The following is a 16,919-nucleotide window of genomic DNA, read 5'->3' as shown; positions in this document are numbered from 1 at the left end:
GTTTTAAATAGCAGGTCATAGCATGTTTTTGGAAATGTACATACAACAAAAGTTGTTTTGACACAAATACCACTGTGTAGGGTGGGTGGGGTAGTGTGTAGGGTGGGTGGGGAAGTGTGTAGGGTGGGTGGGCTAGTGTGGTAGGTGGGTGGGGAAGTGTATATGGTGGGTAAGGTAGTGTGTAGGGGGGGTGGGGTAGTGTGTAAGGAGGGTGGGGCAGTGTGGTAGGAGGGTGGGGTAGTGTGTAGGGTGGGTGGGGTAGTGTGTAGGGTGGGTGGAGTAGTATGTAGGCTGGGTGGGTGGGGTAGTGTGGTAGGAGGGTGGGGTAGTGTGTAGGGCGGGTGGGGTAGTGTGTAGGGTGGGTGGGTAAGTGTGTAGGGTGGGTGGGGTAGTGTGGTAGGAGGGTGTGGTAGTGTGTAAGGTGGGTGGGGAAGTGTGTAGGGTGGGTGGGTAAGTGTGTAGGGTGGGTGGGGTAGTGTGTAGGGTGGGTGGGGTAGTGTGGTAGGTGGGTGGGTAAGTGTGTAAGGGGGGTGGGGTAGTGTGTAGGGTGGGTGGGGTAGTGTGGTAAGTGGGTGGGGTAGTGTGTAGGGTGGGTGGGGTAGTGGGGTAAGTGGGTGGGGTAGTGTGTAGGGTGGGTGGGGTAAGTGTGTAAGGGAGGTAGGGTAAAGATGTACAGTAGCATTGAGAAACACTGGTGGTTCTGTTGGGTTCGAGGCAACCTCATCTCGGTGAGCCGTGTGTTCTGCATGCCGGGCTCTGGCATTCCTGAGTTTACCGCAGTCCCGCCTGCCCGCCGGCCTGCCCAGCACCCCCCCCCCCACACACACACACAACCCCCCCGCCACTACAGCAACCGGAGCCCCAACTACACAAAGCCCCACTTGTCCGGCCTCTCTGCAAACAGCACTGAGAGGCACTGTCTCTCACTCACAACACAGTAGAGGGAGAGAGAGAGGAGGGAGAGAGAGCAGAGGGAGGAGAGGGAGAGAGTGGGGGGGATGGAGAGAGAGGAGAGGGAGAGAAATGGGGGGGGGGGGAGAGGGGGGGCAGAGAGGGATAGAAAGAGAGTGAGAAACAGAGAGAGAGAGAGAGGGGGAGAGAGATGGGGTGGCAAAAGAGAGAGCGAGACAGGGAGGGAAGGAGGGAGAGAAAGTGGGACAAAGAGCAAGAGAGTGAGAAAAGAGGGAAATAAGTATGAGGGATGAGAGAGACAGGGAGCCAAAGAGAGAAAGAGGAAGAGAGCAGAAGTGAGAGAGGACTGGAGCGAGAGCAAGAGTCAGAGCGAGGGAGAGGATTTCTCTATTCAAAGGAAAACTAAGCTTCACATGGGAATGGTTACTGGGGTCTCGCTTTCCTCGCTTTTTCTCCCAGCCTTCTTTCTTTTTCTCTCTCCCCACAATGTGTAGATTCAGTGGTAGTGAATGATGCACTGATCTGACAGCCAATGCCCCCCTACCCCCTGTGTGAAGAACTCAACATCAATAATCTGATTTGAATGCAGCATTGGGGGCAGATCTCTTTTCTGCCTCTCCTCATGAGTGACCTGGAGGACTGATAATCAGTGTGTGTAGGTGTGTGTGTGTGTACTGGTTTATAGCTAAACGATGGGGTGCGATGGGGTGCGATGGGGTGCGGGGTCCTTACCTCCGAGAGCGTGTTCGGTCATACTTAGACACAGAGACTCCAGGCGGTTGTTGATGTCTGGCTCAGTCACGGGCACCTGTGAATCTAAACATCAACACAGGACAAACTTACAACCCCATAAACAACCCCTGCTGAAGTCACACTAACTCTCAGGGTTCTGACACTAAACCAAACTCACTGAGAAAGAGCAAACAGTGTTACTGTGTTACAAACAAGGTCATATGTATTTGTCAGAGACATCTCCCCATTACAGAAAAGGCCACTTTATCCCCATCACTAAACAACTCATAAAGACCTAATAGTTTAAAGTATTACATAAAGTCTTTTTAAAGTAACGCATGACCGTGAAGAAGGATTCTACAGTCACACACCATCACAGATACAGTAACTGTGAGTTACAGTAACCTACAGTCACACACCATCACAGATACAGTAACTGTGAGTTACAGTAACCTACAGTCACACAACATCACAGATACAGTAACTGTGTGAGTTACAGTAACCTACAGTTACACACCGTCACAGATACAGAACTGTAGCTGTGTGTGTTTTACAGTAACCTACAGTCACACACCGTCACAGATACAGAACTGTAGCTGTGTGTGTTTTACAGTAACCTACAGTCACACACCGTCACAGATACAGTAGCTGTGTGTGTTTTACAGTAACCTACAGTCACACACCGTCACAGATACAGAACTGTAGCTGTGTGTATGTTACAGTTACCTACAGTCACACACCGTCACAGATACAGAACTGTAGCTGTGTGTGTTTTACAGTAACCTACAGTCACACACCGTCACAGATACAGTAGCTGTGTGTGTTTTACAGTAACCTACAGTTACACACCGTCACAGATACAGTAGCTGTGTGTGTTTTACAGTAACCTACAGTTACACACCGTCACAGATACAGTGGCTGTGTATGAGTTACAGTAACCTACAGTAACACACCGTCACAGATACAGCAGCTGTGTGTGGTCAGCAAAGATCTGGGCACTCTTTATCTGATCACACAAGTGAGATGGCTAACTAGCTGAATGACAGTGAGATAACATGGCAAACATCGTACTGATCACACTGGAGGAGAGATGCCTCAGATAAAGTCACACACAAATACACACACACAAACACAAACACACACACACACACACAGAAACATCTTGCAAACACGAGTACACGCACACAGTCTTTAAAGAATTTTAGCAAAGGATGCTGCCTGTCTGCCTTTCCTGTTAGCCTTTTAGCACTGCCAACTTTAGCTGAGTCAACAGAGAGACACACACACACACACACACACACACACACAGGGTCTCTGTAAATCCCTTTCTGGGGAGGAAGAGCTGTGTTAGGCACTCGCTGGCTGGACACTCCACTCCACCTACTATTTATAGAAGCCAAATCCGGCCCCCTCTGACTCCCCTCCCCTCCTATCTACTCCATGTCCCTTCACCCCCCCCCCCCCCCCCACTAGCCCCCCCCCGTCATGTTGCTCGTACTTTAATCAATCCATTAATCTGACTAGCACCAAAGGAAGGCCTGGGGGGGGGGGGGGGGGCTGAGGCCAGAGCCAGAGCCAGAGCCAGAGCCAATGGCCTCACACAGCCAGGGCTGGAGGATGACTCTGCACTGCTGAGAGACGGAGTGAGAGAAGGAGGGAGGGGAAAGGAGAGGCGGAGGAAGAGAGGGGGGGAGAGAGGAGAAAGAGAGAGGCAAGGAGGGAGGGGGGAGAGAGAGAGAGTAGAGCAAAAAGTGAAAGAAAGAGGGCAGGGAAAGTGTGCCAGGGTGTCCCAGCCACCCAGCACAAAGAGGCTCATTGTAGAGGCTGCCCTTCCTCCTCTCTCTCTCCCTCTACTCTCTCCCTCCCTCAGCTCTCTCTCTTTCTCTCCCTCCCTCTGCTCTCTCTCTCTCTCTCTTTCTCTCCCTCCATCCTCTGCCCTCTCTCTTTCTCTGTCCACTCTTAACTTTACCCCTCACACAGACACACAAACACACACGCAGTGCTGAATTCTCTTCTTTGCTTACACAACTCTTACCATTTTCATCTTTCCTGTGTGTGTAAGTGTGTGTCTGAGAATCTGTCTGAGAAGTGTGTGTCATCAACTGAGAATTAACAAGGTCCCTTGGCACTTTTGAGAAATTGGCACATTCAGCACATTTTAAGAGGCTAAGCAGGCTAAAGGAAGCTTAGGTTGACACACTAGTCTGAGGGTCCCATCCCAAACCACACTGAGCACCCTGTCCCTGTTCTGACCTCAGTGCACCATCAAGCTTAATGTGTGGGGTACAGGCAGTCTACAAAGAGGGACACACACACTCCCACATTCAAACAGACACACACATCTCTCGGAGGATGACAGAGGGAGGCAGTGTGTGGGGTAGGGGCAGTGTGTTGGGTGGGGGCAGTGTGTGGGGTAGGGGCAGTGTGTGGGGAGTAGGGTTGGGTACCGAGAACCGGTACCAATACGGCACCGGTTCCATACAACCGATACCTACCCGGACCGAAATGCAACGCAGATTTCGGTGCTTCCTTTCGGTGCCTGAGCAGATAATGTTTTTTTTTTTTTTTAATTAAAATTTTTATAATTTAACAAAACTAGCGATAGCTAACGAGAAGTAACGTTAGTGGCGTAGATCTTTCTGAGTACGATCTGTATACTTTTTTGTGTTGATAACAGATTTCGTGGGGCACATATAAAACTGCTCCATCTCCCAATATAGACTCTCGCCTGTGTCGCTCACGCTGCATTCCGTATGGGACTAGTGGAAACGGGATTTGTGTTGAGGAGTTGCCATGGTAATAGGTTGACTTGCGTGTGGTTTCGGTTTCAAGATAAGTGTGGTTGTTCTAAGCAGAAGTTGGATACGCTTTATTAAACGGAGAGCTACCGTCTCATCCAAAGATATTCCTTCTCAATGTGAGTTCTTAAGAGAGCACTAACTTGGACGCTACAATAACATTGCAACAGTCTGACAGCGAAGAGCAGGCAGCCTTGCACAGAGCAAGCACAAACAGAGCTAGCCATCAATATAACGGAGAAAATGTCGAAAGGTAAACGATCAAAAGTGTGGCTGTATTTCGCACAAAAAGATTCAAACAACGCGACGTGCAGCATATGCAACAACAAAATTGCGTGTAAATGGGGGAGAGAACTCAAGAGGCCCTGAAGCTAAACTTTTAAAGGGGCAGTACACATTCACGAAACCAGTGGGTTTAAATAAATGCAAACTAATTAATATTTGTTTTACTCTGAAGGCAAACATGCTCATATTTCTGCAAAAGTATTACTGAAGTGTGAAGTGGGTGTACAGAGTTTGTTATGTATTTATTTATATTTATTTAAGTATATTGTAAACAGTTGTTATAAGTTAATATATTGTTCATAGTTTGAAGTTAAAAGGTTTGAAGCCAAGTGTTTTGTATTTATTTTTATTTATAGTATACCTCAAACAGTTAATATATTGTTAAATTTAAAGAAAACTATTTGCCTTGGCAATAAATAAGCCTAATGTCTTTAATTAAAAAAAAAAAAAAGTATCGGTTCTGGCACCGTTTAGGCACCGGTATCGTTTTAAAAGTATCGGTTATGTACCGGTATCGGAAAAAACCCAAACGATACCCATCCCTAGTGGGGAGGGGGCAGTGTGTGGGGTAGGGGCCGAGGGTAAAGAACAGAAAGTAAAAGAGATAGGACATAGAGAAAGCAGAGGTACACTGAGAGAAAGGGGGACCAAAAGAGGGCGAGAGGGAGTGATAGAGAGAGGGAGTGATAGAGAGAGGGTGAGAGGGAGTGATAGAGAGAGGACGGGTGTCTTACCTGACTGCTGAAACATGACCATGGTGTTGGGGTTGGTGTGGACGGGCAGAGAGCGTGTCCGCTGCACCGAGCTGTGACTGCGACTTGGCATGCTGTTACTGCCCCCTGGGTTGGCAAACCACAGACCCTGTGATCGCACACACACACACACACACACACACACACACACACACACACACACACACACACACACAGACAAGCATTATGAGAGAGTACAATGTAAGAAACAAGTAACCTGCTTCATGGGCACATACAGTGAAAATGATTCTACTAAGTGAATTGAGTGATACTGAATCAGTGTAACAGCTGGTCCATGTCATCCAGCCAGACACACACACACACACACACACACACACACAGACACACACCCACAGACACAGACACAAACACACACACACACACACACACACACAGACACACACACACACACACACACACACAAACACACACTAACACACACACACACACACACACACACACACACACACACACACACACACACACACACACACACACACACACAGTGCCCTGGTCACATACAGTAAGTGTGAGTGAAGTTGTACTGAGTCAGTGTGTGGGCATATCATAACAGCCCAGTGAGCTAGTCCATGTCCTCCAGTGTGTCTACAGGGGGCAGCTGTGTGTGCGTGTGTGTGTGTGTGTGTATGTGTGTGTGTGTGTGTGTGTGTGTGTGTGTGTGTGTGTGTGTGTGTGTGTGTGTGTGTGTGTGTGTGTGTGTGTTTGTGTGTGGTCAATACGCAGTGGCTGCTATAATCAGCTGATAGTTCACGTCAGCAGCACACTCATTCATGAATTCAAGAAAACACATGAAGTAAACTGTTCTCCAGAACCCCCCCTCTTCTCTTCTCCTCTCCTCTCTCTCTCTCTCCACCCCCCTCGTCTGTCTGCCTCTCCCCCTCTTGTGGCCCTCTCTCGTTCAGAGGGCCAGGGAAAAAACAGGAAATGCCTATGCGCTGTTCTCACTGGCTCTGACTAGCTCCCTCCCTACCTCCCTCTCTCTCTCTCTCTCTTTCTCTGTCTCTTTCTTTCCCTCCCTCTACCCATTTCTATTTCCTTCTCTTCACCCATCACCTCTGTCCCTCTTTCTCACTCTCTCTCTGTCTGTCTTACCGCCTAATATTCCCCAACTCTTCCTCCTTCTCTCTCTGCTTCCCCCTCTACCATCCTCTCTTCCCTCTCTCCCTTCTCCTCCCTTGCTTCCCTTCCTTTCTCTAACACTCTTTCCCCTCTTTTTTCACACACCTAAGCCCACAATCCAGAGTTATTATGTCAGAGAGGCAGGTCAGCTTCCTCCTATTGTAGAAAGACTGGGCCAGACATGCAAGTCTGCCAGGTTATCACAGCGCTCCAAGCCCCATCATCAATTGTTCCATTTTGGGATCATGTGTGTGTGTGTGTGTGTGTGTGTGTGTTAGTGTGTGTGTGTGTAGAGGTGATGTGGGGCTTGTGGAATGTGTAAACTCTCCAGCAGTTCCATCCACTTCAAAAGGAGGACGTGGGGACGTCTTTTTCAGAGTGCAGGGGGGCTTACGCCATAACCCCCATGACGTCACCCCCTCCGCACACACACACACACACAGAACACAGACACTGACCTAAATGTGACATCATCACTGCCTCACACACACACACACACTTCTCTGAATTCCTATCTTCTGATACTGTTTAGGAAATACACTTGTGAGATTTTGGAAATGTGGAGCGTGAACACACCCATCCTTACAACACCACTTAGAAATGCATACTGTTGCCCTGAGTAACACACCAACAGGAGTCACAGCAGTGGAGCTTGGAGACCAGCGTCTCCATGGAAATACACACTCATTTTCTGCCTCAGAAACACACACCTATTTTTCTCCCTAACACACACCTATTCGGACCACACCTATTACCCACGAATAAGCCCCTTCCTGTATTTTCCCCCAATCCTAAAACACACACACGCACACACACCTAACTGTGGTCTGCATCACTGTATGGACCCTACAAGCGCCTGTCTCCAGTCAGCTCTCAGATGTTCACCTTTGACACACACTTCTGTTTGCTGCTGGAAATAACACAAAACCTGCTCTGTTCTTCATTCATAACATACACCTCACCCCTCTGTAACAAAAAACCTGTCCACACACACACACACACACACACACACACACACACACACACACACACACACACACACACACACACACACACACACACACACACACACACACACACACACATACTACCTATGAACTACAGTTAGGTCTGTACAGACAGCAGGCTGACAAACACACACATATCACTCCTCATAAGCACACACACACACAGAAAAACACAAACAAACACGCACATACATACACACAAACAACCCTATCTGTGCTTAACCATAGTACTCTGTACCTGACACCTCTCCTCAGAGGGAGACCAACACCTGTCTGCTCTGGGAAACACCTCAGCCATCTGTGCTCAAGGTCAACACACCTCTTCCCAGTCCTCCACCGTCAAAACACACACCTGTGCCTACTCTAGACTTCCCCCACAAACACACACCTGAGCCTACTCTAGACTTCCCCCACAAACACACACCTGTTCGAAGCTAAGGTCCCCTTCTCAAACATACACCTTCTTGTGTTTCTGATTCCACTTACAAACTCAAATCTGTCTAGCCAAATGTGTGAAATAGAGTGTGTGTGTGTGTGTGTCTAACCTGCCACCCCCTTCTGAGCCCGGAAGGCATTGAGCTGTATCTGTGTGGTGTGTGTGTCTCACCTGTCGGCCCTGTTTGAGACCAGTAGGCGTTGAGCTGGAGCTATGTGGTATGTGTGTGTGTGTCTGTGTGTGTGTGTGTGTGCGCGTATGTATATGTCACCTGTCGGCCCTGTTTGATACCACTAGGTGTACTGGTGTAGCTATGTGGAGTGTGTGTGAACGTGTGTGTGTGTGTACGCATGTGTGCGTATCTCTCCTGTCGCCCCTGTTTGAGACCAGTAGGTGTACTGCTGGAGCTATGTGGTGTGTGTGTGTGTGTGTGTGTGTGTGTGTGTGTGTGTGTGTGTGTGTATCTCACCTGTCGTCCCTGTTTGAGCCCAGTGGGTGTGGTGCTGGAGCTGCGTGGCGTTGGTCCTAGGAGCCCCGCGGAGCCCAGAAGGCCCAGCCGCGCCCCTGGCAGGCTCCTGGACGGCATGCCAAACTGACGAAGGTTCCGCCGCGCGGACACAGCACTACCCACACAACCCGCCGTCGGCAGAGAGCTGGACTGACCGAAACCACGGCTGTGGAGAAACACACACACACATGCAGTGATGAAGTTACTAATCATCGTGTGAAATATTTCTCTTCCTTTCTCTCCTCCTCATTGAATTATTTCCCTCTGTTTGACCCAACTCCTTCAGTCTTCCAAGAATAGGTTATTCAGCCTATTAGAGATCTCAGCCAGTGACTCATTTAAGCGTGTGAAACATTTAGGTGGGCACACCATGCTGTGAGGTCTCTGCATGTGAGTCACGAGTTGGAGGAGAGATCTTCTAATATCCACCATATCTCGGCTCTTTCTAAGGTTTCCATGACCGCATAGAAATGTTATTTTAGTGAACATTGTAATCGATAATGGTTTCAACAAGGTGAGTTCCACAGTACACATTTGAGCATAGTCAGTGCTGTTGCTGTGTATGGGATAAAACTGCTGACGTCCACTCAAATCCATTCATAGACACACACACAGTCAAAATCAAGGGTTAAATCGCAAGCACTGCTGAAACATGCATGAGCGGGAATGTAGCTGTAGATATGATTGGCTGTGTGTGTGTGTGTGTGTGTGTGTGTGTGTGTGTGTGTGTGTACACACCTCCTCTGTTGCCGGTACCCTGCCATGTCCAGGATAGTTTTCCGTGGAAATGAACGGAACAGCTTCTGCACCTGCTGTTTCCATGACAACATGCGCTTCTTCTGTGTCTCTGTGAAAGCCTGGGGGGTGGGAGGGCAGGGTAGAGAGGAAGGGAGAGTGAGGAGGAGGGGGTGGGGGAGAAAGAGAGCGTGACTCAGGGTTTCCATCTCTTCAGCATTTTTTCTTTTTTTCCCCCTTTAAAGACCCTCCCCACCGTCGACCACACAGACCCCTGGGTTTCCATGCCAACAGAAATAAACACACACACACACACACAAAGTATCCAGCCACAGCTGGTCAGAGTTGAGCAGAACACACACAAAACTGGGGTCAGAGGCTCACGCTCAGCTGGCCATACACACACACACACACACACACACACACGCATTTTACACACTTTACACATTCACACACTGGCTTTCACTTGGATTGACATGAGTGGTACGATATAAAATATGTTAAAGAACATATGTGATATATCATACATGATTTACATACATTTATGAAATCTGAGCTAGTATGACCCATGAAACACATCTACACATTATTTATAGAAGATTTCTCCCCCTTTAAGGATTCCCCTGGGAGGAGATTAGAGAGGCGTCTGAGAGTGTGTGTGTGCTGTGCCTGTCCCACAGGGCACATTGGCACAAGCCCTAACCCAGACATCTCTGTGCAGTTTGTGTGTGCTGTGTTTATCCCACAGGTTACATTAGTACAAGCCCTAACCCAGACATCTCTCTGCAGTGTGTGTGTGCTGCGCCTACCTCGTGGATTAGGCACTTATCAATGAGCTGCAGGTAAGAACTGATGTTCTCTTCATCCGACCGTGACACCAGGAGTTGTGTGCAAACTGCAAAGAGAAAGAGTGACAGAAAGAGAGAGAGGGAGAGAAAGAGAGAGAGAGCATGAGAGAGGGTGAGGGAGAGAGAAAGAGAGATGGGGTAGAGAGAGAAATAGGGAAGGAGAGAGAAGGAGAAGGACACTATGAGTCTCTGGCTTAAGGGGACAACACACATACAGTATATGTATGCAATTTTCTGTGCAGCTGTGTTGAGTTGTCTGTGATTGTGTGTGTAACTGTGTTAAGTTGTGTGTGTAACTGTGTGTATAACTGTGTTACTGTGTGTATAATTGTGTGTGAGTGCGTGTGGCACCTTTGCCCATGACCCGGGTGAACTGTCCAGGGATGTCCCCCTCGGAGATGATGGTGGTGCTGGACTCCACCTCCCCTCCACCCATGTGGGACCCTGTGAGCCCCGCCTTGCCCTCGGGCCCCAGCAGAGGATGCTGGGAAGGCTCCTCGGAGCTGAAGGACTTGATGGGCGTCAGGATCATCTGATGGAGCTCCTGCAGTGGGGCACGCAGGTTACCTCCCTCCAGAACATCCTGCACCAGGAACAGAGAGAGAGAGAGAGAGAGAGAGAGAGAGAGAGAGAGAGAGAGAGAAAATGGTCACTACAGAGGCAGAGTCTATTCTATTATCTTAATACATGCCAACTCTTTGTACAATTAGAAAGGTGATTTGAACTGAATTGATACAGCAGAGGGGATCAGGGTCAGAGAGCATAGAAAGAGGGGAGAGAAAGAAAGAATAAAGAGAGAGAAAGACGGAAAGAAAAGGGGATTTCAGAGAAAAGGGGAGATCAGAGAGAGAAATAGACAGAAAAATGGACAGTGTAGAGGGAGAAAGAGAGAGAGAGGAAGTTGGAAAGAGTGAAAGAGTAAACTAATTTGGGGATTAGGGATGGAGAGAACAGGAAAGATGAATGAAGGAGAGGAAGAGAAAGAATGAGGCAGGCAGAAAGATGAATGGCAGAGATGAAGGGAATCACAAAGAGAGAGAGGGAGGAAGAGTTTCTTTAAAGTTATGCCAAATTAGCCTGAGGTGAGCACGAGCCCTATTCCCAATGAGCTACATCACACTTCAGCCCTGTTGTTTCCATAAACGCCACACGGACGCTGGCCAGGTGTGTCGATATTTCTGATCGCGCACAGGAAGGAGACTGACATGTGAAGATAAAATTATACTTAATACCAAAAATACACGCATGTTTGCTTCGGTCTCTCCCTGCGGGGGACCACCACATCAAGTCCCTACTTGAGGAACGCATTAAACGCTCCAAACAGGGAGCACACATATCCAGCAACAGGTGTCTCATTTCGCCACCGATAAAAATGCACCGGTAACAAATTTGAGCGTGACGTCCTGGTGAAAAGGTTAATCCCAAATTAGAAAGCCAAAGTGGGCCTCCTCCTCCTCTGTCTCCCTCTGACATTGTTTGAGGTTTGAAAGCACAACCCAAGCCAGAGTCAGAGACCACCATCTAATTTAACATCTGCTCGTCACAGTCCAAATGGCTGAAAGGATCTCAACTGTTTCACTAAAATAAAGCAGTTGAAGCATTGAAGAACAGGTGAGGTATCACAAGAAAGTAGCTCAGCTCAGCTCCAGTGGATCAAAATAACAAATCTGTTACTGTCACTCTAATGCCTTATTAGAATACTGTAGCTTCAAATACATATCCTCACGTATTTCCAAGGTATTTCTCACGATGACCAAGCTATTTCTCACGATGACCAAGCACAACAACCGATCTACATGACAGATAAGAAAGCTAGATAAAGGGATTTCCCCAAAGCTCTCTTAAACATGCCTAGATAGATGAAAGTCACACAGTGCTATTAAATAATCCTGGATCTTCCTGGATAATCTACCCGCTAATCACATCTAATCAGGGTTTTTAATTCAGTGCCGAGCTGTACTTTGGCTCAGGCCTCATGGTCTCTCTGAAACAGGACCCACTCCCCACTCCACGCTCCTTGATCAGTGTCTGCAGTTCATCAGCATGGACACTGACGCACGCCTCTGGGCACTGACGCACGCCTCTAGGCACTGACGCACGCCTCTTTGGGCACTGACACACTGCCACTCCTAGCTCTCACAGTCTGCATCTCAACTAGGAGTTTCTTTGGGTCTCTGTCAGTGACTGACATGGCCTCCAGTCAGTTGACCTGTGAATGACAGGTGATTGATTGATGTGGCCGTCAGAAGCAGCTGGGGCAGCTCTGGCTAGGATCTGGAGCCATCCTAATGCAGATCTAGTAGATTAGAGTCATGTGTAGTGTTGCGGACACTGCTTGTTAGGGATGGGTTAAAGGTGCAGCCCGCGATTCTACTCCCATACACATTTTGTCAAAATCTGTGAATTGTTCCTCATGGTCCTCTAGCTGTCTGTTCAGTGTTTCTGGTGTTCATACACAGTCCTGGCTCTGAACATGGGAAACAAGCGTAGTGGCTCGGACCAGGCCAAATACAACCCCAGCCATCGACACATGTGCTACAAGAGCACGGAAGGGAGGGGTGGTACTTTCATTGGCTGTTGAACTCAAATATCAACAAACTTTTGTGAAACCGAGGAGCATTTCCAACCTTAGCTTAAGTGCTCACTATCTTAAAAAGAAATGTTTGTAACCCAAGGCTCCCGGCGCATTTTGGCGGGTGACACATACATACACACACAGACACACACACACACACACACACACACACACCTTCTCCAGGGAGCGGAGCATGTTCTGCCTCTCCTTCAGCTTCTGAATGCTGATGATGATCTTGTGTCTCGCCCCTTTGGTGACATTCTGGAAAGGGAAGGCAATATTTTTAGAGGCGATTCACTTAGATGATTTTTCGTAGCCGTAAATGACAGTGACACTTATAGCTACCCTTTTACTCTTTGGGGTAGGGGTGGTTTATGATATGAGGGTTATTCTAGCCTCCCCCTGCGCCAGTGGCCCCCACCCCCCTACTCGCCCTAAAGAGATCACCACTGTTGTTGTACCGCATTCATATGTACTTCAATGATATTGTTAATAAATCTCTGTACACTGTTTGGTAGTATGTAAGGTCAGAGGTCACAGCTCCTGTGTTACCTCATGCACTATGTCCACTCTGCTTGGCTGCTTAACCTGTGGGTGACAGGACCCTAAGACCACACACTCAAGATATACATGACCATACATCCACCCAGGCACACACACACACACACACACACACACACACACACACACTATCTCTCTAACCCATACATACACACACACACACACACACTCACTATCTATCTAACCCATACACACACACACACACACACACACACACACACACACACACAAACAAAACCCCCAATACAAACCTGTGACTCCAGCTGCTCCTCTGTCAGTGACATCATCTCATCATAAGTCATGGTGGAGAAGAGGGCGGCGTACTTGTGGAGACGCAGACTCTTAAGCCACGCCGGTACATCTACACACACACACGCACCCACACCCACACACACACACACACACACAGGAACACACAGAAATCTGGTCAAACACCACAGAACACACCCCATGAACATCTGCAACAAGGCAACATCATCTGTCCCTGCCCAAGCTACCACAGGACACACAGTGCCTGCTGAGTTGTACTGCTCTTGCTAATGAGCCTCTAAATTCAGAGGATTCACTGTGGAGCCATTAACAGGCCAGAGATGCAGACGAGATCCAGGAGACAGAGACAGCAGATGGCTATCATGGGATTGTAGTTTATGTAGTTTTCTTGTCAAGTGTATCTGTACATTTCCTGCTGCACGGAGCACTAAGTAAATGCAGATGCTAATTTCAAGGTAAACTTATGGATTTTTCAACTTGGGCCCTATATTAAGATCTTACTGGGTCAAATGTTTTACTAGGGACAAAAATGATTGAAATTGGTCCTGTATTGAGATAGAATGCTGTAACTGGCATGGAATACTATGTTGCAAGCTCAGCGTCAATAAAGCGCTTGTTTTCGTTACGGACAGGCTTGCTGAATGACTATTTGCTGTCAGTGTTTTTCTGCTCTGTTCTTTCAGTCTGTGACATATTCCATTCATATTTCTTTCATTCTCTTTTCCCGGTCCCTGACATAGCACCACATTCAGTACCTGTAGTCGATTGTCGAGGGGGGGCGCTTTCCTTTGAGTGCCCACTCCAGCACCACACGGTAGGCCAATCGACTAAAGGCACCGAACGGGGTGCTACATCAGAGACCGGAAAAAGAGAACAAAAGACATATTACAACTTCTAATACAATAACATATTTGATCTTTTATACAAGGTATAATGGGTTTAAATATGCAAAGCCACATGAAAAGACAAGTACAATAGTCACAGTAGGCCAGTATTATGTCATGTCAATTAGTAGAAACATGATGCCCATGACACAGACAGTCTGGGACTAAGACAAGCAGCTCAGTTCACTTTCAGAAGGAGGAGAGAGAAGAGAAGGATGGGAGGCAAACACTTCCAGCATCTCACACTAGACACAAAGACAAGCCTCTGTCGAACTTAAAGACACAAGGACAAGCCTCTGTCCAGGGTGAGGACACAAAGAAAAGCCTCTGTCCAATGTGACGACACAAAGACAAGTTTCTGTCCAGTCTGAGGTCACAAAGACAAGCCTCTGTCCAGGGTCATGCAGAGGAACTGAGTTGCAGACGATACTTTAGTCCTCTGCACATCCTCATGGTCTGATTCCCATAAAGGCTGATATGAATAGTGCTTATGAACAGTACTTATGAACAGTGCTTATGAACAGTGCTTATGAACTGATAATAAGCACTGTTCATAAGCACTGTTCATAAGCTGCACTGTTCATAAGCACTGATAACACTGTTCATATGCACTGGTCATAAACACTGATAACACTGTTCATATGCACTGGTCATAAACACTGATAAGAGGAATACAGTAATTGAACTGTATGCCACATTGCTGATTCTGTTAGTGAGTCCACTCTCAGAATGGATGTACAAACTAAGATCTTTACACCCCCTCAGCCACACACACAGCACCACAAACACACGCGTACACAGACAGGACCTGTAACACACACATGCGTGCGACACACACACACACACACACACACACACACACACACACACACACACACACACACACACACACACACACACACACACACAAACACACAAACACACACTCACACACTCACACACACACACTCACACACACACACACACACACACACACACACAGGACCAGTAACATACACACGCACACACACACAGACACTTGTACTTGAACACTGTCGTTGTTGATTTGCATATTTGTAACGTGTTTTTCTAATTATTGTATTTTCTCTCTGTATATACTGTTGCTATTGTAACACCTTGAAGATCAATAAAGTGTTTCTGATTCTGATTTCAACAAAAAAATTGGCAAAATCTCGTCATCCTACCCATGGACAACTTATCAGATCATGCTAGCAAGCTAGCCAGCCAGGAATTCATTTTATATCTAAAAACATTTGGACCCACAGGTGGTATTGATGTGTTAATGTGTGTATATACTGTCACCTTCAGAGAAAATATTTGGCAGTACTTTGTTTAACCACTGACAGGTGACATGCTGCTCCACTGACAGACACGCAACCTACCTGACACTCACTCTACCAACCTTCTGACAGACAGATGATTCCTATTACAAACACATAGGGCATTGTCACAGGTGAACTATAGATACAGACACACACACACACACACACACACACACACACACACACACACACACACACACACACACACACACACACACACACACACACACACACACACACACACACACACACACACCCTGAGACTTGAAATGCAGGTTGCTCTACAGAAAGTCTTTGGGGATAAGACAAGTGACTTCAGCTACAGGTTTAGGGACAGGCAGGTCTCCTAGCAACACATATTCTATAGACACACAGGCCTCAGACAGACAGGTGATCCTCTGGAGGAGACACGCTGGGTTCCGAAGCTTGGGATAGCGCCTCTTACACACAGGCCTCAGACATAAAGGTGACTGTGGGACACAGGTGTTCCTCTGAGGGAGACACATAGGGTTCCGAAGCTCCTGATGGCGCCTCTAACACACAGGCCTCAGACATACAGGTGACTGTGGGGACATACAGGTGAGTCTGGGGACACACAGGTGACTGTAGCGACACACAGGTAGGGAGCTCCTGTGGGGGGGGGAGACACACAGGGTTGCGTAGAGACACTCACCCCGCATACCGCTCCCCTCCTCGTGGAAGGCGCTGCGCAGCGCCGCGCCGCCCAGTCCGGAGCCTTCGTCCAGGTGCTCGCTGCCGCCGCTGCCCGAGGACGCCACACTGCTCTGGGGGGAGAGGGGCGCGTGGTCGGGGGCCACGCCACGCCCCCGTAGGTCCTCCTGGGACAGCCAGCCGTGGCCCAGGGGTTGGCAGGACGGCCCGTTCATGGGGGGGGTCAGAGACACGGAGCGCTTCAGGGGGCTGTGCTGCCCGCCAGACAGGACTGCAAGACACACACACACACATGCACACACATACACATACACACACACGCACAGACACAGGCACACACATACACACGCACACACACAGACAGGGACACCCAGACAGTTAGAAAGGGTTTGTGTTTAACATTGTCCCTGTCTTCCTGCTAATGACGTGGGCCGCTCATCTGGTTGTCTCTCCCCCCCTCTACTATGAGTCCTAACCGCTAC

General features: G+C 48.2%; 1 protein-coding gene across 4 annotated transcripts in view; it reads right to left on the bottom strand.

Annotated features, from left to right (window-relative positions):
* Nucleotides 1–16,919, bottom strand: part of samd4a (sterile alpha motif domain containing 4A) — a 47,324-nt gene that overhangs the window by 617 nt on the left and 29,788 nt on the right. Inside the window, exons 4-13 of one of the 4 annotated variants that reach the window (XM_080850331.1) lie at nucleotides 16,439–16,708; nucleotides 14,315–14,407; nucleotides 13,541–13,650; nucleotides 12,903–12,989; nucleotides 10,505–10,736; nucleotides 10,115–10,200; nucleotides 9,309–9,427; nucleotides 8,532–8,736; nucleotides 5,462–5,588; nucleotides 1,645–1,728 (exon numbers count right to left, since the gene is read on the bottom strand). In XM_080850331.1, coding sequence (XP_080706457.1) covers nucleotides 1,645–1,728; nucleotides 5,462–5,588; nucleotides 8,532–8,736; nucleotides 9,309–9,427; nucleotides 10,115–10,200; nucleotides 10,505–10,736; nucleotides 12,903–12,989; nucleotides 13,541–13,650; nucleotides 14,315–14,407; nucleotides 16,439–16,708 — 1,413 coding nt within the window. The remainder of the gene's footprint in view (nucleotides 1–1,644; nucleotides 1,729–5,461; nucleotides 5,589–8,531; nucleotides 8,737–9,308; nucleotides 9,428–10,114; nucleotides 10,201–10,504; nucleotides 10,737–12,902; nucleotides 12,990–13,540; nucleotides 13,651–14,314; nucleotides 14,408–16,438; nucleotides 16,709–16,919) is intronic. The other 3 variants (XM_080850332.1, XM_080850333.1, XM_080850334.1) reach the window with 3 other exon arrangements.

Source organism: Sprattus sprattus, assembly GCF_963457725.1.
Source record: "Sprattus sprattus genome assembly, chromosome: 13".
NCBI lineage: Eukaryota > Metazoa > Chordata > Actinopteri > Clupeiformes > Clupeidae > Sprattus > Sprattus sprattus.
This window is presented reverse-complemented; position numbering and strand designations above follow the sequence as displayed.